Source organism: Lepisma saccharinum, chromosome 4 (genome assembly GCF_977018435.1).
Source record: "Lepisma saccharinum chromosome 4, izLepSacc3.1, whole genome shotgun sequence".
NCBI classification, from domain to species: domain Eukaryota; kingdom Metazoa; phylum Arthropoda; class Insecta; order Zygentoma; family Lepismatidae; genus Lepisma; species Lepisma saccharinum.
This window is the reverse complement of record NC_139232.1, coordinates 31,173,824-31,198,645: the sequence shown is the minus strand read 5'-3', so window position 1 is coordinate 31,198,645 and position 24,822 is coordinate 31,173,824. Positions and strand designations below refer to the sequence as shown.

The following is a 24,822-nucleotide window of genomic DNA, read 5'->3' as shown; positions in this document are numbered from 1 at the left end:
CCAAGCGCGCTGTTCACTATACCAAAGATGATAGGTTTGACATGTGTTCCTTTGTGAGCGTCTCTTCGTCAGTTTCATGTACAGTCGTCGCGATTTGCCAAAAGTTGGAGGAAAAGGGCACCAATAAGACAATTACAAAGCAGCTCATAAAATGCTTGCACATGGTTTTAATTATTAGGCACACTTCTTTAAGGAAAGTGAGGGTCGATTTTAGAAAAAAAATAATATCAAACATGAAAAATAGTGAGGCAGCAGCCTCAAATGCAACAAACATATTTGATTGAAGATGAGAATTTGTTAAGAAACAAAATTTAAAAGTCATGTAGACTGATTCATACACACACCTAAAGCTTTTCACAAAGGCTACTTGCTGCACTAAATTGACCTTTGCACTCCTCTAAAATAGACCTTACATCCCCTACATGGAATTTTCAGGATATAACCTTGCATGCAATTCCCCTCCCCCTTTCCATTTTCACACGTTCTAGAAGATCCCTTCATTCTCGGCCCAGCAGAAGGACACTTATCAGTCGTTAGTTAATGGAAGTTCGTTGCCCTACAATCTGTTTAGGCTCCGTGTTTATGTCCCGCAAGTGACTGAGTGTACTTGCACAGAGTGGCCTCTTGAAGAGTCGTCCTCCGGCAAAGAATGAAAGAAACCCGAAACTTCTTTCGTGCGCATGTCGTCAGCACGCAGTGTTGGAACTAATGAGCCGATCTGCTAAGTTAATTAAGCGGGACCAGAGCATCGTCGGCCATTTTTTCGAAAACTGAAAATAAAACATTTTTCTCCTCTCCCGGGAAGACCATGTTGTTCCTCAGGTTGGTGCTGCCGAGTCTGCAATCCAAAATCCGCCGCTTCAAATTTTATGGTCGTGCACCATAACGTTGCCGCTTTTGAAAATTTGGACCCTCACATCAAAAAGTTTGCAGATGGCCGGTACAAAAGTGTGGATTCTAGAAATTATCCTTGATTGAGCTGTTACTGTGCATTGAATTACCTTGAACTGTATTTTGAAGTGTTATTGTGATGCCTATAATCAAAATGTAAGGAAGTTTAATTATAATAATTAAAAATTGTGTTAAACTATGCTTCTGCTTCTGAAGAAGAAATCTTCAAATCTTACATGTACAAAATTTTATTTATTTTATATATGCAGGTTAGGCCCAAATTTCCGCAGAACAATGTTATAAATGGAACAAATGTACGCACCATTGGTATGTAACATATTTTATCTACAGCCATCGGCGTCGTTACGTAGTTATAGCTAATAATTGAGTTACTTGCTATATAATGCGCCAGAATCTTTGCATATACATAATACTTTTTTTTACGGATTATTGAGGAGGCCTGGCTTCTGTCTCCGCTCGCTAACACCACACGCGTTCACAGCTTATCGTTTATAGTGGAACCACAAGCAAAGAAACCTGCACAGACCCTCGACTCCTGTGTATCGTACTCCCGCTTGGAGGGGAGAGGGAGAGTGGAGTATGCTTTCTTATGGCCCGAGCCGTCCAAGGTTTTTTTCCTTCTGGTCGCTCTATAGGTACATATTAGTATTTGAAATTGTATACCTTTTTCACATGTGCAGCTAACTGTACCGAAATGAGCTCTCGTATTTTATTATGTTCGTTAGAAAGGCCAGAGATAACTATTTTAAATAGAAAATTTTAGCTGTGCAATGTTGTTACACTTCCATTTTAGTTTGAATATGTTTGTCAGCTGTCCATTAAGGTTCGGCTAAACCTGACAAAATCAGTGAATTTTGAAAACAACCTTTCTTTCTGGAAATAACTCGTTTCCTCGCTTGACTTTCGTAATTTTCACATTCAGATCTTCGGAATTTCGTCACTTCCGCGATTTGCCCTCTGACATGGTAACTGTTAGCTTCGTGGTTAATTTCTGCAGTGGCATTTTAAAGGGCCGGGAGATCAGAATCCCTATCGCGAAGAGTGGCAGAACCCTTTAACGAGTCCATTGTGTCAGAGTGTCCCCAACAAATAACGAGCAGAAAAGAATAGTCTTGCGGCAATTCTCTCCGTCCCGTGACAGATGTTGTGGATTGATAGCGTGCTCTTGTTCAAGAGGGCCCCATTACTCAATGCACTGTGTCTTCCACCACAGCATACCAATTAGTTGCTATGCGCGAGCAAGGGTTGCCAGATGGAATTGTTTTACTCCAATGTTCCAATTTGCTAAGGTATTCTGAGAGTCACTGCAGGTATTTGTTTATTGTTGTCATTACTGTCCAAGAGATGCAATCATTTTATTAAATTAATTTTTATTTCATAAAATAATTCATTTCATAAGAATTTGGGTTTGGGCCCTAGCTTCTATGCAGGAAGTCCAGCTTCGAGCAAAGAGAGAACATTACTTACTTTATTCTACAGCGTGAGTGGGCGCACTAGTGGCCAAATCGCAACTCGCGAGCCTGTACGTATGCATACGAATAAAGTGTGGCATGTGGATACATTTTGGATGAGCTCCTTGCTTTATTGCACAATTAAATACGAAAGAAAAATGATAAACAATAAAGCTTTGTATATTATATATTGTACTACATAGCACAGGTTTTAAAATCTCCATTTTCTTTTCATATTTTAACCACATATTTTCTAAGGTAATATAAAAAATAAAAAAAGAATTAGAATATGTTTTTATCTCATTTATATTTGATGTTCCACTTAATAAAATTTCAGTGCCCAATATTTAGTCTCGAGGTCTGTTTGGGGTATTGTATTTGCTTCACATTCAGTGTAACTGCACAGCGATGCAAATGTTAGGGTTAGTGTCCCCTGCGTTTGGCGCCATTCTTTAAAAATCTAAAACTTTAGAATATACAACCTTTGTCAGAAAAGTTCAAGGACTGAGCTCGTAATAAAGATTTTATTCAACTTACGAACTAATTGTGATAGGTTTTGTCAAAATAGTCCTCTCGGCTATCAGCCACCGTTTCTGGAGGTCATGGAAGCAAGCAGAGAAAGCTTCATCTGAGATGCTTCTCAGCACATCTGTCACAAAACCGTTTGGATTGCTACAATATCTTCATGATGCTTCCTTTCAGCGGCGTTTTCACACGGGGAAAAAAATCACACTACGACAGGTCGGGTGAATATGGGGGATGTGGTAGAGCAGAGATACAATGATTTGACAGATATTCCTGTACTAATTGGATTGTCGTGCAATAAGAACCACTGCCAAGATGCTCACAAATCAGGACGGCGCCGCAAAATTGCTTGACGCAAACGTTTCAGAACGTCAATGTGAACGTTTTGGTTTATCGTTTGTCCTTCAGGCAGATATTCATGGTACACCAAACGTTTACATAAAAAATGCGATCAACATTGTCTTTGGATCGTTTTGCACTCAATCTCTGTCCTCCCGAAACCTTTTGTGCCATTCAAATGCTCGGCTTCTCGATAATGCCTCGTCACCATATGCCTGCTGTATCATATTCCATGTTTCACTAGGGGTTTCCCAGCTTAACGCAGAAATTAATGTTAACTCTTTGCTCGGAATCCACGTCCATCACGTCATTCGTGTAACTTCCAACTAAATGTGCCAACAAGCCGAACAGTGGGTTGCTAAGCACAGCCCTGTCACCTAGTGTGTTTACATTGAAATACTTGCAAGGCCATGTCTATTCAGAACACGTATCAGGTGACTGAATAACACCCATTTCTTGTTTGAATATCGCAGGTAAAGAATAAAAAAATCAGTCCTGGAACTTTTCTGACAAAGGTTGTATTTTGAATTGTAAATTAACATTCACTATTGACAGAAGAATTGGTGATGCCTCCAAACATGTTGAGTCATTATTAGAATGTACAGAAGCTTTAGAAATAGTCAAATCCTGATGATGATATATTACACCTTTGTGCGTCGAATCTTGAATTTTGGTCTGTCATGTAACACACTGAAATTCTGAAACACAATACGTATTTGGAACGAGCACAATAAAAAATATACATAAAATACAAACTGACAAACTTTTTTCCTCCGAGTCCATTTGTATGTAATGAAAGATTTCAGTATGCAGTGGAGGGGTCTGGACATAATGTTGCTTTGGAAATATTCTTAAAATGCCTGTTCCAAATACTCAATGGAGCAAGAATAAATTTTGTGAAAATCACGTATCTGAAAAATGAGCAAACTCTATAATGCCGTTGCTATAGAATATCGTATTAATAACATCGATATCTATGTCACTTATTAAATTCAAAAGTTCGCAATTAAAGCATTGTCACATAACACCGCCTGAAAAATGTTTTCCGAACTTCTACACTATTAAGTGGGCATAAGCCTGTTGACTTCACTATAAATAAATGTATGACGTTGAGTTATTTGAAAACAATAATTGTAGCTACATGAGATTGTAAGTGGTAGGGAATTACGTGTTCTTACCATACAAGTTTTTGAACAAAAAAAAGTTGTAGGTAATTGCTAATTCTGCCACGTTTATTTAACTTTGCCTTGGCCAGAATCTTCGGAGGCAATAACGTACGTTGAACATCCCACACAGTTGGCCACCAGAGTGACAAGTTGCAGAGAAATGTGTAGTTTAATTTAGTGTTTGGAAGTATCAACACACTGACATTTAATTCCTGAAACTTTTATTGAGGCGAGAGGATTTTTTCTCAATGTGTAACTGGCAACCCTGAAAATGTCCGTGGGTGTCTGGTAGGCGTCGGCCCGGATGTTCGTCGACCTTCGACCTTGCATCTCCATGTCAAACGGGAGGATTGACCTCCGTCGCAGTTTCTGTAACTCTTCTGTCAAGGGTTGCACAAAATATTAGTCTTTTTAAAGTTCGTCAACATGATTCGGTCCCTTTGAGGCCACTTTGTTGGTAGGATGTGTGCGAGTGTTGGACGAGAGAGGAAGTTGAAGGGGATTTTGCAATGTCGGAGCCGCGAGCAGCGTTGCCAGATTGTGCATCCAGTATCTGAAGAGCACCACAAAACGAGTCAAGTGAAGTTTGTCCGGAAGTGAACTTGCACAAATTCTTGCATAACATGCATGTTATAATTTGAGGTACCTACATGTTTTTTTTATAATATTTGAGGCGGTGATTCCCAACCAGGGTGCCGCGAGATATTTTAGGAATAAACGAAAAATAATATTATTAGGAAGCAAGGAAAATAAATATGTCTTAACTACAAAACAATGGACGTACTTTTGTCCTTTTCAACTTCATATTTGTGCGAGCAACCCTTCTCTGCTATGGCGACAATAACATTCAAAGCAAGAAATAGACTGCATGACCTTGAGGTTGACATGGGTGTTTCGTTGTAAATGTAAGGCCTGATACCAAACATTTCATCTCTAAGCATCAATCGTTCGATGCCCTTTAGAGGTACAAGTAGTTCGGATCCCACTTTAAACTGTAGGTCCAGTCCCGATTACCCTTACTGTGCATAAAGTGGACTTAAAAAAACAAACACCAACTCGACTCTTAAGCATCAATCGTAAGTCTCATATTAATAAAGCAAAACTCTTGAGTGATTTACATTACAGTAAACTGTATTCTATTGTGATGTTTGTTCCTTTTTTATATTATCTTTTAATAAATGAATAACGTTAGTACTGGAGTAGGTATTTGTCAATAAATTTAACTTGCTCCTGATAACATCGATTTCATTTTTTTTAAAATTAAAAATTCGAACAAGGCCGCGTCATGTTTTTAATCTCATCCCAAGGGTGCCGCGAAAGTAAAAAGGTCGGAAACCCCTGATATAAGGGCTGTATTTTTTTTAATATAATATTTTTAGTCATTCCAGTTAGCTTTTCAACTTCTTGTAGTAATCACGGAACACTATGAACTGATAAAATGTAGGGTGATTTTGAAATGGGGTGGTTAATCAATCCCCCTTCTGATTGTTAATTTTTGATACTTTGGAGGGGAGCTGTATATACAATTCATGTAATATCCTAATGGTTGAAGAAGCGTTATTGAAATTCCCCCTCCCAAACTGGAAAATTGTCAATACCACACTGATGAAATGGACGGAAATCAACCACAAGAAATAAAACCCTGAATTCGACGCCAGAACTCCTGGTTTCGCGTTTCGATGTGCTAAGTACTGGAATGGGCCTTTGCATTTCAAGGATGCACAGTAGTATTTAAAAAAAATTCAGGGGAGATTCTACTGGCTATCTAGAGACCGCATAAGATAATATTTTTATTCCACATAATATATCAACTTCTTCCTCTCTCACACACAAACACAGACCCACACATGCATATACATACGTACACTTCGTTATATGCCACTTGAAAGAAAGCTTTGAACAAAACATATTTTTAATAATTGCTGGACAATGACCTTTTTAAATTTGTATCTTGACAAGAAAAATATCAAGTCGACTTTACGATAAGAACAGCTAATCAGGACTATACCTAGAGTTTTTAAATTCGGATTTGACACCTCCCAACTGAAATCTTGTCAGACATTGCGAAACTTGTAACCTAATTTTTGGGGATCATAATCGAACTTTGGTGAGCAAAATCAAGAAGTTTCCTACCCCATAAAAATAGCCACAAGAAAAAACTTGTTTCATATTGCTGTCACAATCATTAAAGAAGCTACCTCTTCCGATGGAAAACTCAATTCTTTTAAATAGGAGAAAAACACGTGTCACATTTGTTTGTATTCAAATCGTGCTTTGTCATCTTCTGTGACGTCACCACTAATATGGTCCGTTGTCCGACAGAAAAGTGTTGCAATTGAATGACGAAGTAGGAAAAATAAGTAAATTGCCAATAATTTTCTTTCCTCCCACCCCAGGGATAAAATTAACCAATCAGTCGGGCGAACACAACTAACCAGAGGGAAGAATCCCCCCCTTCCTACAAATACCACCCTGATGCATTCGAAATAGTCTTGTATTTCAAAACTTAACAAATTATTTTTTTTTCCTTTTATTTTGTTTCGCCTCTGTCGTGCAATCGTTGATTTGAAAGTACAGATTCCAGGAACCGGATTTTTTATGATGATATAGAAAATGAGCGTACCGAACGGGAGGATAACGTTGGAGTTTTGTAATCAAGAAGTTCCGTATTCGATCCCCGATGGAAGCACGGTGCCCAGTTGTTCATAGTCTATCTAAGCAGAGAGTGAACTTTAAACAAACTTTGACAAAAATAATTTTGATATCACAATTATTTTTTTTTTTTAAATATCAATCATCAGTTTTCGTTATTATAGCTCAATTTGATTTAAGGATGTACTGCTGGCGCGTCAAATCTTTGTGAAAAATATAAAAATACTCGAACTGTAAGTTATACAAAATCATATTTCTAATAAAGATGTTGTGGCGCTTTCTACTTTGGTTATTTTACGTCGCTTTTGTAGCCATTAGCTTAATCTTGACAATGAGGATGATTAGTGAAGTGATTAAATGAGTGATGGCATTGGTCAAACAACAGCGAAACATGTATGCCTTGCTTAGAGCTCGAACCTGGGACCTCTGACTTGGTAGCGCGTTACGCTGATCACTCCGCCGCGGAGCCCGGCGGTCTGCTGAATTGTTCTACATTGTACTTCGATCAAAATAGAATACATCGTTGTCATCGTCTTTTCAATGGCACAAACAATAATTTCAAGGTATTTCTATCGTGTAGGTCGTAAATGTATAAAAATAAACTTCTGTCACCCCTTTTTTCTGCATTTTGTCCAGTTTGAACCAACTAAGTATCCCCCTTGGCCCCAGCTTTTTAATTTTTAAACTTGACAATTTGGCACAATCGAGCAAAGGACTAATATAACCCTCTTACGGAATTTCTAGTCACTGGGTCTACCTTACCTGGGAGAAGACTACATGTTAATTCATGACGTAAGTGATAACAATTGACACAAAATTCGTATTTCATTTTGCAGGCATTCGAGGTTAATGGACCGTGTCCTGCCGTAATGTGCAAGAGAAACGGAAACACTCTTGGAAACCTCCCGTTACTTTCATCAGCCTGGTTAATGTATGTGGAAAGACAGTTCGTTACTTTGGATTTGCAACTATAGGCTACTTTACACGGAATATATAGTCCATATGGTACGCGAAGGATGAGCAGACCTTTGCACAATTGAATTTCAAGTTAGTGCTCAAGTGTGCTTCCATAATGTTATATAATTTACCTTACAAGAATTAAGGAGCCCAATTTAACTTATTAAGGTATTATTTCACTTTAAATAATCCGATACAAAATCATGTGCAACTTTAACACAAAACAAAACATTTTAATCAATTTCCTACATAACAAAAACTAACCGAAATAAGCAACTTTATAAAAATATTTACATTGATACAGCGTTCTTAATGTCAATGGCCCCCCTGTTAATTTTATAAACATGTGTATAGTGGGATCCATGAGTATTACTATGCAAATTGCCCATGACTATTTTCATTACTTTTTCTCATACATCTTATGTGTTTTTAAGCGAGGGATTTTTATGTTTGCTGGTGCAGAAGTTGTCAACAGCTTGTTTTGAGTTATCTTTTACTCCCTCTGTCCCATAATTATTGTCCGGTACACCTTTGTTTGTTGTCTCATAATAATTGCCCAATATTCAAACTGTGACATTGGTGTATACAGAAGAAGAACGTGAAACACGGGAATGAGTCATACAACTTTTTTACTCAAGGATCAGTACAAATTGTGCTTTCCATCTGCCTCTTCGTCTGTCAGTACTACCATTTTCGCATACCGGACTATAATTATGGGACAGAGGGAGTAATTCTTATTGGGTCAAATAAAGTGCACGAACATGGTGATGGACAATTTGGGCGGTACCTAATACTCGTGGATCCCACTGTACAAAATAAAGTAAATACTGGTTATTCGTGAATGTGTAAGACAGTCAGCTTTTTAACCTTCTGTGCCTTAGCTAAGTCCCAAGTTACGCCCATGGGCATGGGTGTTGTGTATGAATGCCCCTTATCCATTTCATGAAATCATCATTCATCTTCATCAAAGTTAGTCGAAAGTGGCAGAAAAACTACGCGAAAGAAGATGAAATTCAAATGAATTGTGGAGACAATGGATGGAAAGTCCTGCCATTGGAAGAGAGGCTAATATCAGAGGGAGACATTGCGCCTAAGAAAGTATGCAACCCACATGTTGTAGGACGTTGCTCATTGTACCATTTCGCAGGCGGCCCGACAGGTCGGGAGACGCTTTTTCGCACCAGTCCAATGGTTCGCATGTTAGGAACTCGCCAGGCGAATCTACACCTGCTTGCCGCATAACAAGGCTCGAGCAACTGAATCTGTTCCTTTGACTGGCTTGCTAGATATTATACACTTTTGAGGTTTAGAGTAATCTATGAGCAAATACGAAGCTAACCTACGTTGCATCTGTCGTGACGATTCTATCAGGTGAATCTCGTCGTAAAGCATCCAGCGATTCCAACAGTCTTATCAGTTTGTGATTATTATTTAATCCGAATGACAAGTTCTGCCGCAGTTAGATTAGGATCTGATTTGTTACTGCCAATATGAAGAAATATTATTTTTAAGAAATATTTTTGCTTAGCTTTATGGTGTCATAATCCCTTATCAGATAAGTAAACGACACAGATAAGAGCCATTGCCTTAAAATCCAACCTGCACAGTTAAACAACCTTTAAGGTCTTTGCCCTTACGGACCTATAATTTAATGAAAGGAGTCAAAAGAATACAACACTTTGAATTCAGTTTATCTGCTTGAGTACGTTGGTTCAAATTTCATGCAAAACTACAGGTGCGCAGGATGAGTGCTTCCTTTTTCTTTTTCCAACATACACACACAAAGTTCCGAAAATTCTTGGGAGGGGAAAATACTCAGGATTTACCGATGCTCCAAAGTTTCTACAACTATTGGTGCCATTTCTCAGAATTTGCCAATGTGGAAGTCGCCTACTGGAAACACACAGAACTCGAAATACATCATATTGTAATTTAGGTTCCTTGGAAATGATCCAATTTGATCTTCTCAATTGGTGCATTTTTAGTTCATGACACGGAACAGTAGCTGATTGATGAAAATATCCCTTGAGGCACTTCATTTGTCGAGCATTTTATGCTTGATAAGAGTCTTGTTTATGAGTGCAAAAGAGCCTTAGTTCGGACACACCAACTTTAATGTCAGTCAGTCAACCAATAGTAGTTTTCCAACGCCGCCTAGAGCAGGGACACACGTCTGCAAAATCGTACGAGGTGGAGACCTGGACCTCCCCTATGGTTTAGTGGTTAAAGCACATTCATTCCATAGTGGTTCGGATCGAATCCCACTCTAAACTCTAGGTTCAGCCCCGATCAGTCCCTCTGTGCTAGACTTCTTTTTCCGCGAGTCTCGTCGCATTTGAGGCCTTCGTATTTCTCCTCGTTGCTTCACTATGCATCTCTGGCTGGCTGGATGATTGTACACTCCTGTTCAGATAAAGTGTCTCATACTGCAACTGTCCAACCTTACAAAATTTGCCACTTTATGTGAACGGGAGTGTACATGGGATATGTAACGTAATCACAAGGAACAATTGCAACATAAATATTTCATTGAACGTGTATGGTATATTCATGTACGAGGACTGTCCAAACCTCGTTTCGGTATCACCCACAGTTGGGAATAGTTATATATACAGTCAAATCAGTAATTCAGAAAATAGAGAATGGAAAATGAAATCAAAACTTGTACAGGAAATGTGTATCTGTCGCTGACAAGGAGCGAGATGCTGGTTCGTCCTTTGACTCTGGCGCCCAACCTTTCTTAGGGTGCCTAAAATATGATTTATACGTCATTGCCTTCAGAACAGCCTAGTTCATATTGTCATCTCCAACATACCCCTTGTCTTCATTAATCCGCTCTTGGTTGACAATCCCTTTTATTATTATATAAATACATGACATGTTCATATCTCTTCGGTACAAAAACGACTGACATGTTCATATTTCGTACTACAAAAAGACATACAGCTTAAAGCTGATCATTGTTTTTTATGTGCTAATTGATACCCATAGATTCGAGAATAATACATTGTGCTGATCATTGTTTTTTATGTGCTAATTGATACCCATAGATTCGAGAATAATGCATTGTGTAATTATCAAAACTAATTCGCGGTTTATATTCAACCTTTAGAATGAATATCTTCATGAAAAATAGGAATTCTCCTGCAAGTCGATTAGGAGCCTTCTCTACAAAATACACCGCTCTATTGGTGTTCCCAGTGATGGCGAAAATGTATTTCAGAAGACCTTCACTCCATTTCTTGCACACGAAATCTCAACACCAGATGGATGCAGAGTTCTTCCTCTACCCCCTTCCCCTTAGCACTTCAAAGTCCCCCATACAATTCGAGCAGGAAACAGCTGTCCTTTCTTTCGTACCCTCCTCCTCAGAGGAGATTATACACACAACATACGTCCCTTTCCGTAAAGTGAAGTAAGGAAACCGAATGTGTGTGTGTTGGGGGGGAGGGGTGTCTTCCCATGCACAGTAGCACGCTGGGAAATTTCGGAAACGAAAGGGCGACCACCTTTTTTAAATATCTGATTCTGAGACATTGTGTATCAACTCCTCCCGTGTCGTTATACTGCGTTTTTCAAGGATGTAGTAATTCAGCAATTTGTTACATCATTCAGAGGGGCACAAAAGAAACTTGGATCATTAGAGAACTTCCACCCAGAAAATGTATTAACTCACGAGTGCAAGTGTACGCTACACACGAGTGTATCGAGACCAAACGTAGCAAGTCTCGTTTGGAGTCCCGGTAACGCGTCTGACTACCATGCTCAAGGTCCCGGGTTCGATCCCCGGCCGGTTCAAATCCGGGAACTTTTCTAACGGTGGAAGCTGCCCCGGCGCCTACCCAGCGTCGAATAACATGGGTACCTGGGGGAAACCTTGGGGGGTAAAGGCGGTCAGGGGCGTGATGCTGATCACATCACCCCCACTCACGACCGGATCAAGAAAGTGTGGGGCGTTACCCCCACACCCCCTATACGCCTTCATGGCGTGGTGCTATGCACAGGGGAACACTTTACCTTTACCTTTATAGTACAAGCTACATGTGTGTGTATGTAAACTTACGGTGTAGCTCGTAGAAAAACGTTTTTCTGTTTGACGCCAAGTTTCGACGCTAGGATCAAAATGGAAACTACGCTGTGCAGTATTAGTCACCACTATTGGGTTAATATTCCAGTTGCAGTAAACAAAATACATTCATGATCTATCTATACAAAATCAGGCGCATAATATACACTCATTGACAAATAAGTTAAGCACCCAGAAGAAAAAGTCCAATTTGAACGTCATTTCGTACACGTGTGTAACTTCGATATGTATGTAAATGATCAGTTGCAATGATTTGTAACGTCTAGAACGGCAAACGTGATAGTGTTATCAGGCCTGATAGAGTACATAAGGCGTGTGTGGAGCGTCAGTCAGTCAGTCAGACAGACAGACAGACAGACAGTCAGTCAGTCAACATCGTGAGAGAAGGTGATCAACACAGAGAATGCCTCGTAGATGCATCAGACAGCATTACCAGCACTTGACAGAGTTCGAAAGGGGCCGTATTGGGAGTCTGCATGAGATCGATTGATCAAATCGTGCACTTGCCAGGCATCTCTGGCATTCAGATGTCAGAGGAGCCAGACGTTGGCACCAATGGATACGTAAGGGCACGTACAGACGTAGTGAAGGTTCCGGTCGACCAAGACTGGCCACATCAAGGGAGGATCGCAGTATTGTGCGCCAAGCATTTTGCAACCCCATCACATCTGCGTCTGCTATCCGGACACACAGAGTCTGTACATGAGGGGAAAGGGAAGTTGAGGGTAGAAAGGCAAAGACTTTCTTTTTCTTCTCTTTCTTCCTACAACACCCTGTGTCATCCCGCACCATTGGTCGTAGACTGACACCAGAACACAGACGGCTGCGTTTGGAGTGTTGTTGTAACCGGGGAGGCATGGACTGCTGACGACAGTGACGAATTGAGCTGTAAACTTGAACGTCTTATTGATTTTCTTGGACTTCTTGTGAATTCAGTGCGAATCACTTCAATGTTTTCCTCTGATACCTTCCGATTCGCGTACTTCCCGCGCACCGACACAACACTTCCAGTTTCTCTTAGTTGTTTATCCCACTTAGCAATACTCAAACAGGAAGGAACATTGTCGTGACGTTGAAGATTGATTCACGCCGAAAAGCACGTTGAACAAACTTTGCAGATTTGTTTTCTGCCAGTGAAAGAACGCAGAACACTTTCTGCTGAACCGTCCACTCCGCCATCTTGGAATTTATGCGTTACACGCGCATGCGCGTCACTTCAACTCAAAGTACTGGTGATTCTCGAAAATGGCCATAGTTGCCAGACCCATACAAAGAATAAGTTTCATTTGAAATTGAATGCACCTAAAGTTAATATATTTTGTAATGTTAAAGGTCTAAGCCGTACAAAGAATAAGTTTCATTTGAAATTGAATGCACCTAAAGTTATACTATTTTGTAATGTTAAAGGTCTAAGCCGGACACCCTGTATAATCAAATAAACAGAAGCCCACAATACTAAATAGTAGATTCAGGTAATATAATTTTCAACTTTTCCATAACTGCATCCTGTTATCAGTCAATTGTTTCAGATTATATCCAGTGCAACTACGGACAATAAGATGGTTAATATATAGGCTATCTATATTCGTTTTAAGAAGTACGGTGATATCGAACTATGGCTATTGTAGAAAACTACACAAAACATTCCTAATAAATTACTATAAAAATTAAACACAGCTTCTAAATTGATAATGTCTATACAATAATCAGTCTGTGATTTTTCCAAAAATAAAAGTCTAATAGTAATCATTAGTTTGTTTAAAGTCCCCTTTATGCTCAGATAGGCTAATCGGGATCGGACTTAGTCTATAGTGGGATTCGAAACACTATGCAATGTGCCCCCACCGCGGAAAAAAACAGGATCGGACCTCTTGATTACAAGGCGGCAGCCTTACCTCTACAAAACACTGATGCCCCTGAACAGCGATATGAAACTGTATGCAAAAATAATATTGTTAGGGGCATAAATATATATCAAGCAATTATTTACATTTAGTAAACTTACGAGTGCTTTTATTGTTTGGTTCTAACGTAATTAATAATATGCCGTTAATTTAAAAGTTGAGTATTTAATCTTGCTGACAGTTCAACGTCTCCCACACTCAACTTTTGTTCCTTGTTCCACTATTGTCGCTATTAGCCAAATGGCAACAAAGCCGCAGAAGTTCAGATAACCCTTGTCCAATCTACTAGCCTACAATAGCAGTCCGCTGCGCAACAAATTTATATTGTTGAAATTTTCGTTGTTTCGACCCCCCTCCCCACCCCGTGAAAAGCATGAGAAAATCTGTTCATGATTTGTCTTTAAGACCATAGGGAAATGGAAGCAAACCTTCGGGTTAAACGTTTGCCCATTAGAAAGCGTAAAAGCACGCAAACCGAGAATATTGCCGTGGAAAAACACAGTAATGAACAAAGCAACGTCGACCAGCCCTGACTCATCCCGAGGCTGAAATTGCACCGTACCAAGCTTAAGTGAGCGTTTCCCGACCGCTGCGTTCTCGAAGCTGCATCATTCCTTTCCAGGTTTTGAGGTAACCGAGATGCGAGGAGGCCAGCCGCAGAATTTTCTCACGTTCCCTTAAAATTATCCCTCTTGTCCTGCATACATCCAGCACTTCTGTGGTCAGTTAAGTGGAAAGTTAGCCGACGGACGTCATGCACGAGAGTGGAAGTTTGTGTGCGTACACGTTGATCGAGAACGTTAGAGGGAACCTGTTGTGGTTCGAGGAGAACTAGTATGAATGAACTAATTAATACTCTTCCAAATACACACACACACACAATTATTCCTTGACTTCAACGCACACAAAACACTATGTATGAGTAGAATCAGCCTCAATGGCGCAGGAACGTTTTCGTTTTATTTTGCCGGTACGAAGTTTTTTAACTTCCATATGTATGTATGCATGTATGTGGGTACGTGTGTGTGCTTATGCGTAACTTAGGTGGGGAAGGAGGGGGGAGCTTGCCTCGTCAAATTTTCAGCTTGATTACAGTTTACAAGTTAAGGTTACTTTTGTCAATCTCCTGGGCAGGGTGCGATATCACTGATATCTGGTGGGTGGCCAGATCTTAATCAGTCCACACACACACACACACACAAATATATAAATATTACTATATATATATATATATATATATCTTATGTGGTATACATATTTATAGCGTTATTAAATACAAAAGTAAATTACTAAATATTTAAAAATTCATTATTGTTAAACACATATCATGAAATTTTTTTTTTTTTTTACTTTTATATGTATCAGAAATATATATACAGGGTGGCTCAATAAGTCACTTAACACCCCCAGTACAAGGCCACTGCAGCGCGCAACATGGAAATGGTGATGACCAATCGTTATCAGGCCAAGGGGGAACCACATTGACGCCACCCACACGGTCGACGGCCATCTTGATGTCCGCCATCTTGAATTCAACTTCAGAATTTTAAATGGGAAGGGGGTCGTGCGACATATCAAAATGGGCTAGAATTTCACGAGAAATGCAATGGTGAAGGTTTTTTCGACGTATCTTTAACCAGTAAAAAGTTATGACTGAATTCTTGTACCAATTTGCTCCTTTTCGAGGTGTTAGAAAAATGCCTTAAAATTTGTTTAGCGCTTCGGTAATGCATCGAGATCAAAGTGACGTCTATGGAGAGACATTCGCATGCCATTGCACATTATTTTAATCGGATACATCCATGAAGAGCTGTGCATTATAAATGGTTGTCGCGAACAATTTACAGTGTGACGCTTCCATTGAATTAAAAGTCCTTCACAGTGACAAGGCTAATGTTTATGTTGATAAGGAAGTTTATAAACAGAATATGTGACCCTTGTCATCTGATAACTAACTTTGGACAAAAACTGGTTCATAACGTTCCCATAAGTGTTCTGGTGTTCTTCCCTATTGAAAAAACTCTGTAAAAAGTACCTTCTTCCATAAGCAAGGAGGAAAAAAACTGTTTATTTAACAAATCCAAGTAGCCCTAAGCATTTAAGGTTTCGTTGATGGAAAATTGACTAACCAATCGTGTTCCACACAGCACGCCCCACCATTAACTTACCAACACTAACCATTCAGCTTTGATTTGTCGAAAATGGGTTATCAGATAAAAATCATCGAATATTCTGTTTATGAACTTCCTTATGAACATAAACATTAGCCTTGTCACTGTGAAGGACTTTTAATTCAATGGAAGCGTCACACTGTAAATTGTTCGCGACAACCATTCATAATGCACAGCTCTTCATGGATGTATCCGATTAAAATGATGTGCAATGGCATGCGAACGTCTCTCCATAGACGTCACTTTGATCTCGATGCATTACCGAAGCGCTAAACAAATTTTAAGGCATTTTTCTAACACCTCGAAAAGGAGCAAATTGGTACAAGAATTCAGTCATAACTTTTTACTGGTTAAAGATACGTCGAAATAACCTTCACCATTGCATTTCTCGTGAAATTCTAGCCCATTTTGATATGTCGCACGACCCCCTTCCCATTTAAAATTCTGAAGTTGAATTCAAGATGGCGGACATCAAGATGGCCGCCGACCATGTGGGTGGCGTCAATGTGGTTCCCCCTTGCCCAGATAACGATTGGTCACCGCCAATTTCAAATTCCATGCCGCAGTGGCCTTGTACTGAGGGTGTTAAGTGACTTATTGAGTCACCCTGTAGTAGCAAACATCTGTTTGAAGATATCAATAAATTTCAAAATAGTTGGAATAGCTTTATAATCCATAAGATTTTATTTCGTTTTGGCTTTCTATTAATATAAATCAATTAGATGTAAAGTTATATTTGTCTGTTAATGATCTCTTGAAAGAGGGGAGGAGAGAGATAGACAGAGATAGCATGCAACACTCACAACCACAGTTCTATGTGTTTGTTTTCGATTGTATATTTGAAGTCAAACCTAATTGGTTATATTTTGTTGTTATATCAAAGACCTTCTCCCCCCGAAAATTTTTGGTGGGGCAATTTTTGAGGATAAGATTGTTGGTGGGCGAAATCCACCCTGCTCCCCCCCCCCCCAGTCTCCTGGGATCAGAGAAGCAACGTATTTTTGATTTCGCAAATGTAAGTTATTTAACGAAATAGTCCTGGACCTGGACGCTAGTTTTATGGTATGGAAAAACTTTTCGATTCTGCCTCTCCCCCCAAAGGTAAGCCCCCACGTTCGATTCCACCCTCCCAAGTTAACGCCTGTGTGTATGTGTTTGATTTTTTGTGAGTTTGAGTGTAGGTATACGTGGTGTATTAAAAAAGTATCCAACTTTATTTTTCCCAGCTGTAACAAATGAAAGTCAGTAGCTGGGAGTCAACCCATTAGTGAATGAGTACAGTGAACGCCCCGTCGGCAGAATTTTTTGTAGGAGGAGGGAGCTCAGGCTATTGATAATAGTGGAACTATTGGAACCACTGTGAACTAATAAAAATAAACCAATTTTATTCCAAATTTATTATTAGCATTATATCCCTGGAAAACTCTTCTTCTCATCTACCAGATGAATGAATATCCAGCACAGCTATTGATCATTTTTTTGGCACATTGCGCAGTGATTCGGATTCCACTTTAAACTTTCAGTTCCGATTAGCAATCCCACTTTAAACTGTAGGTCCAGTCTGGATTAGCCTATATGTGCATAAAGTGGACTTAACAAAATGCAATTCAATTTGCATGTGAATTTCTCAGTGCACTAGAATTTTCCACCCTTATAACCCAGAATGGTAATGGCTAGCAATTTTCTTTTAGATTGTGCCGGCCCCCGTGGTGGATTGGTTAGCACATCGCGCTATGACGCCAGGGGTCCCAGGTTCGAATCCCAGCCTGGGCATTGATGTTTTTGAGTGTTCATTCATCAATTTAATCATGTCATCACTCATCCCCATCTTTGCAAATTAGCCAAAAGTGGCACAAAAAGTGAAGTAAAATAAAGCAATTCAATCAATCAATCTTTTAGATCGTGGGTTAAGCTAGTATAGACACACCATAGAGTTTTGTCTAACCTACTATTTAATGTCAGTTAGCAGTCTTACTGTTCTCACTTCCATTGTTTTTGATGATTGTCTGGATTATTAATTTTTAAGCAATCAATTCTCAGAATGTTGAAAATGTATCAGTGCATTGTATTGTAACTACCACAACCATGCTAATGCTAGTTTCTTTCTCTTTTCACAGTACGGTTTCAACATGGTGATACAGCACAGGGAAGCCATTAACTGCATAGCACTTAGCCTTATTCACAAGAGCCTTCGGTAAGTAACTTTAGGTGCACTTTTTCATTGACTTAAAGGACTGATGAATCTTACTTAACTTGATACTGAGACCAATTGTAATACTGGCCAAAATTGGCTTGTTTACTTCAAGTTCTATGTAATTGGGCATAGTGTATTCAACCAGTGCAGCGATACTGGCTTAACACCACCCCATTCCCCGTGTAGAAGGAAGCAAGTTATTTATTCACACATCCCCAACATACACACACATACGTATGCACATATTGTATTTCCAGCCTGCAAAAAAATTGGATCCAAAAAATTTTCTTCCTCGCTTCGCTCGCAATATGTCATTGCTCTCTGTAATGCATTGTAAATTACCAGACAGAGAAGTAGAACTTGTCTTAATTGATTTGTTTTAAATGCATGAACAATTGTTTTGAGGAAAGGGAGCATGCACATTTGAGAGACAATTTATGTAATTTTTGCTGTTGGTTTATTGTGAGATAGATGAATTGATTGTGTAATGTACTTAAATAATATATGTTATGTATCAATGAAACTTTGAATACGCACACAATATAGTGGCCACATTGCTCCATGTTGCATATATGTGAAACATATATATCGTGCATGAAAGTTATAGGCCTGCATGTTAATGTAAGAAAGAATTCTATTTGGAATGCATTTATCAAGGATTTTCTATCTTTCAAAAATAGTTTGTGTGCTTGTTTTATTAATGTGAAATTGAACGTGTTTAAAAAAAAATAATTCAAATCGTTTGTTCGAACACAAATGCTTTAGCACCAACTTCTATCCCCTTTTTGCAATTTACGAGGGTAATAACATCTTTGATGATGATGATGATGATAAGACTACTACTACTACTACTACTACTACTATTAATAATAATAATAATAATAATAATAATGTTGGTCCCGGGTTCGAATCCCAGCTTGGGCATGGATGTTTCATCATCACTCATCCCCAAATTTGCCAAAAGTGGCTCAATAAGTGAAGTAAAATATAGCAAAACAATAATAACAATAACAATATAATAATATTATTATTATTAGCATTATTATTGGTACATTTATCCTGGTACCTCCCCCCCCCAGACAAAAATTCGTGGTTGCACCTCTGACCAGCTGCAGCAGTTTCCTTTTAGATCTGGTTGGGAGGGAGGCAGGGCGAGGGTTAAAATGACATGAACGTGTGTGTCATCAAGGCAGCCCTGGACCATCCATTCAGCACTTGGCCTTACAAAAAGGACACAAAAAGAAATGCAGATGTGACAGTTGAAGCGGCAGGACATGAGCTTGTGGAGACTCACATAAATGCATTATGCTGGTTATTTATCTTCTCTTAATTGGTTAATTTTGCTCAAGGGTATAGACCTTGAGTACTTGGGGTGTACTCAACAGTTACTTCTTTTTTCTTGTCACCACAGTGAGTACAATTGCCCTTTTTTTGTACCCTACTCTTTCTCTGGCACATATTGTCATGGAGTCTTGCCCTTTTTTTTTTTTTAATGGTCTTGTTAAGTGCCATGTTTATTGCAGTTGCTTCTTTGTTGCTGCTTCAGTAGGGGTCAGTTAGTGTATGCGCTTGGATAAGTGAGGAGGAACTGCATGTAAGGTCAATGGCAGTGAACTGTTACAGGACACTAGTGCTGCTGCAAAAACCTGTGTTTAGTTTTATGTAATACCAGTGTTTTGTGAGTTGCACAATCAGGAAGCTGCGTGATTGGTCTCATGGTTTTATGCAGTGATTGAGTTAAATGAATTCTGGAGAAGGCTTGTGTTCAGAAATTGTGAATATTCTAATTGCTAAATTATCAAGGCCAAGTAATTCGATAAAGAGTGACTCAGCAGCAGAAAGATGAGGATTGTCTGTGATGGTCCAATATTAGGATATTGGCTGGATGACAGAAACCCATGTTTAAATTGCACCTCACAGTATGTTTGTTTGAGCAGGAAAAGAACCCTCTTCCTCATAGGAACATAGTTTTTTTTTGTCTGTACAGTGTACAAGGTCACAGCGAACAAACTCGTGGGAACCAACCCCTTTGACCTTGTAATTTGTACATCGAAATGAAATATAATTAATATTGTAGGTCTTATTTTCCCATTACACATTACTAAAGCTAGCTCAGTCTTTTTGCATTTCAATGATACAAGTAGAGTAGACATGTCAAACTTGCAGGCTGCATGCAACTGTACCAGAACTTTGTGGTTGTTCACTTTCATCTTTTATATTTTATATAAATATGCATACAAACACAGAGAGTTTTCAACTTGCAAAATCATATTTCATTTTCTTTTTGAAACAAACCAGGCTCACATTTCATTGGCAAAATTGAAAAATATTTGTTCATAATCTTACATAATTGCAATGATAGCTCCACTAGTCCCATTTCCTGTATGTCTCGGTTCTTACAATTGACACTAAGTATAAAAAACATGGGTTATATTCTGAATATTTGACTAAGAAAGGCTAGGAAGTGCTCATCATGTAATTTATATTTTGTGATTAATACAGTTATTAATGTGGTAATGTTTTTACCACTTAATTGTTTACTTAGAAATTGTGTGGGAAGTTGATTCTAGAACTAATACAATGCAACAATATCTATTGGTAAGACAGGTTCACATTAAATCCACTATAAATAATTAATATATTATCACTACTGTGTTTACTATTAATAATAGTATATTAGTATTGAAAGTGCAATCCTCAGCATATTGACATTATATTTAAATTAATATACTTGCATTCAGCTGTTGCAATGGCACATGTTTTGGGTTTTGTGAGTATTTTGGAGGAACCAGAAGATACTGTTGCAGGTTAGTCTGCCATTTCTGTACATGCATGCATAACAAGTTCAAAGCATGTTATGAATGACACAGCAGTAAAGAAGAGGAGAGGAGAGAGTGTTGCTAAAATTTCAAAATTTTTAAGTAGAAACCAAGAGTAATTCTGATGACTGGAACTCTTTATATTCCATAATAAACTCTAACAATTAAATTAAGTTGATCTTGAGAGATTTAATTTAAAATTTGTGAATATTTTTTAATTTCAGGCTAAAATTTGTACATTTAATTGTAGCGAAGTTCACTATTTTCTAAACTGTGGTTTTTCTTTTTTTACCATTGGTAGGACTAAGGCTCTTGTTCTGGAATTGCTGGCTGCCATTTGTCTAGTCAAGGGAGGACATGAAATTATTCTCAGTGCCTTTGATAATTTTAAGGAAGTATGTCAAGAAGGTAAACGCTTTGAAACCCTCATGGATTATTTTATCAATTATGAACTGTTCCACATAGAGTTCATGGTAAGTTGAGATGTAATTATTTTCAGTTACAATGCAAATTGGGAATCTTAATTTTCTAAAAATTTAGGTGACAAGAGAACCTACTTGTAGTTATTTTGTTAATGATTAATTAAGGTACTCACAATTTCCATGAAGCTGTATTACATTATTTTCTATTAATTTGGGTAGCCACTGCCACCATCCTCGTTGGAATTCATTGTGTTGTTGCTTGGCACGTTTCTGTTTTTTCCTAAATCGCCGCTAGGTGTGCTGATGTCGCCTGTATGTCTGCGTATATGTCGTCTGCTGTTCACCGGTGTTAATTGCTGCAGTAACGGAAGCCAGGCGTGGTGTGCCTGACCACTATATATGTTCAGTTCATGGTTGTAGTGGATGATGGCGTGTGTTTCTTTAATTTTTGTGTCTATGAGAGTGTGTGCTTTGTATTTGACATGTACTTTCTCAATTTTATGGTTGTGGAATTTGATATGCTTGGCAAGTCCGGTGGTGGGTTGGGCAGTTTTTGCATTTGATAGGTGCTGCTAAATTCTCTCACTGATGGGCCTAATGGATCTGCCGATGTAATGCGCCTTGCACTCGCATTCAGCATCATAGACGCCTGGATTGTTGAGGGAGGAGAGGAAGTACCGTTTGTTTGTTTAGTTGGTCAGCTATTTTGGAGGTTGGTGTGTGTGCTATTTGGATGTTGTAGGGGCAGAGGGCTTTGGTATGGCGGTTGGATGTGGTAGGATGGTAGGGAAAGGCAAACCACTTGGTTTTGTTACTGGGATCTGGTTGCGATGGTGGAGCGGGTTGTGTTGATGGTGCAGGTTGTCTGACTTGGATTTCAGCTTTGCTGCACCATGTGGAGAGTTTATATTCAGTATATCCATGTTTTAGTGCCAGTTCTGTGATAGTTGCTATCTCGTCCCTCAGGTCTTCTTCTCTGGAACAGTAGGAGAAGGCTCTTTGGAAGAAGTTTAGCCATACGTTAGCCTTTGGCTTCGGTGGATTGTTGGATAGTGCATGGATATATTGGTTGCCTGCATCTGGTTTTCTGAAAACTGTGGTTGTGAATTTGTTTCCCCCGCGGTTGATGGTGAGGTCCAAGAAATTGATTTTGCCCTGCTTTTCATGTTCTATGGTGAATTTTAGTCTGGGGTGGATGCTATCTAGTTTTTCCAACAACAGGTTGATCTCTTTGGGTTTTTTGTATATGACTATGGTGTCATCAGCGTATCACCCATATCTGATGAATTTGAGTTCCGGAGTTTGGAGTATGCTTTTTTCAGCCAAATGCATTACTATGTTTGCTATGATAAACAAACATAAATGGTACTTCCTCTCCTCCCTCAACAATCCAGACGTCTATGATGCTGAATGCGAGTGCAATGCTCATTACATCGGCAGATCCATCAGGCCCATCAGAGAATTCAGCAGCACCTATCAAATGCAAAAACTGCCCAACCCACCACCGGACTTGCCAAGCATATCAAATTCCACAACCATAAAATTGAGATAGTACATGTCAAATACAAAGCACACACTCTCATAGACACAAAAATTAAAGAAACACACGCCATCATGCACTACAACCATGAACTGCACATAGATAGTGGTCAGGCACACCACGGCTGGCTTCCGTTACTACAGCAATTAACACCGGTGAACACCAGACTACATATACGCAGACATACAGGCGACAGCAGCACACCTAGCAGCAATTTAGGAAAAAAACAACAGAAACGTGCCAAGCAACAAACACAACAAATTCCAATGAGGATGGTGGCAGTGGCTACCGAAATTAATAAAAAATAATGTAAAACAGCTTCGCGGAAAACGTGAGTATCTTAATTATCTATTACCGTGTCTCTAATTCTCATAGTATGAATTAATGATTAAGATAGGGTTCAATGTATTCTTTTACATCAATGTTTTCTGATTGGTAGTTTGTTGTATGATACTTGTTTTTTTCTGATATATTTCTGCATTTGAAAGTATGCAAGGGATAATATGTTGGGACTAGTTATGTATTTTTTACAAAAATATTAAGCGACTTGAAAATGCCAAACATGAAATTCACACAGGTAAAACAGCGCCAGCGAAAATGCAGGGGAAGTCAGGCCGGCTCTGTAGCTCAGTGGTAGAGCAATGGCATGGATTGCCAGAGACCCGGGTTCGAGTCCTGGTCGAGCCTGCATTTTTCGCTGAAAAATCTACATAGTACATCTCCTGTGTGTGCCTAATTTAATGGAATGAAATTCATTGTCTAGCCAGCATTTTTTGCTGAAATTTCTGATTAAAAATTGCTTTAAATTGTGGAATATATGTTTCTTGCTGAAATGCATGAATAAATTAAATTTACAAGAACCTGCTTTTAATTGGAGTTGGAACCAATATGGGCAGGGATCTAATTTAAATTCATACTGTGGTTTTGTGGCAGTTTTTATTTGAATAATAAATGACTGCTCTCGTGTGGTGTAGTTCGTGCATAATAGAAAACCGAAATATGACTCAAAAATGAATATTGTGTGATGCTGACATTTGAGTTGCATATATTCCAAAGACTTCCACACCAGAAAGATTTATTCTGCATGAACCTGAAATTCGTACATGCTGACATGCTATGTATTATTGTATTATTCACATTTGTTGTGGAATATGAAAGCAATTCTATAAAATATACTGCATAAAAGAAGGCATGCAAATACTGGTGTCTTATTTCAGCTAATTTTGTTTAGCGGAATTCTGCCCCCCCCCCCCCAAAAGAACTTCTATTGTCCAGTAGCAACTTGTTCACATTTAATGGAGTTAAATATGATACTTCTTTGTCATTTTTGTAAAATATGCTGTTCTCTAATACTTTTCAATTGTTAATGACCAATTTATTTCCCTGTAATCTTTATGCTAGTATAATTGAAATGACAATCACTTCTTTGTGAAAGCAAGCACCAAGAACATATTTGTAGACAGAAATTACATTGCTTCATTAATTATTTTTTAATTTTTTTCCCCAGGTTGCATGTATGCAGTTTGTCAATATAGTGGTTCATTCTGTAGAAGATATGAATTTTAGAGTTCATCTTCAGTATGAATTCACAAAGTTAGGTCTAGATGAATATTTAGAGAAGCTTCGACATACAGAGAGTGAAGAACTTCAGGTGAGTACTTATTTTAAAAATTTTGCATGTTG

At 38.7% G+C, this 24,822-nt stretch overlaps 1 protein-coding gene across 3 annotated transcripts in view; it reads left to right on the top strand.

Annotated features, from left to right (window-relative positions):
• Positions 1 to 24,822, top strand: part of Frl (formin-like protein) — a 251,620-nt gene that overhangs the window by 184,738 nt on the left and 42,060 nt on the right. For all 3 annotated transcript variants that reach the window (XM_083120387.1, XM_083120386.1, XM_083120388.1), the window contains exons 7-9: positions 18,282 to 18,358; positions 21,479 to 21,650; positions 24,647 to 24,790. In XM_083120387.1, the coding sequence (XP_082976513.1) occupies positions 18,282 to 18,358; positions 21,479 to 21,650; positions 24,647 to 24,790 (393 nt within the window). The remainder of the gene's footprint in view (positions 1 to 18,281; positions 18,359 to 21,478; positions 21,651 to 24,646; positions 24,791 to 24,822) is intronic.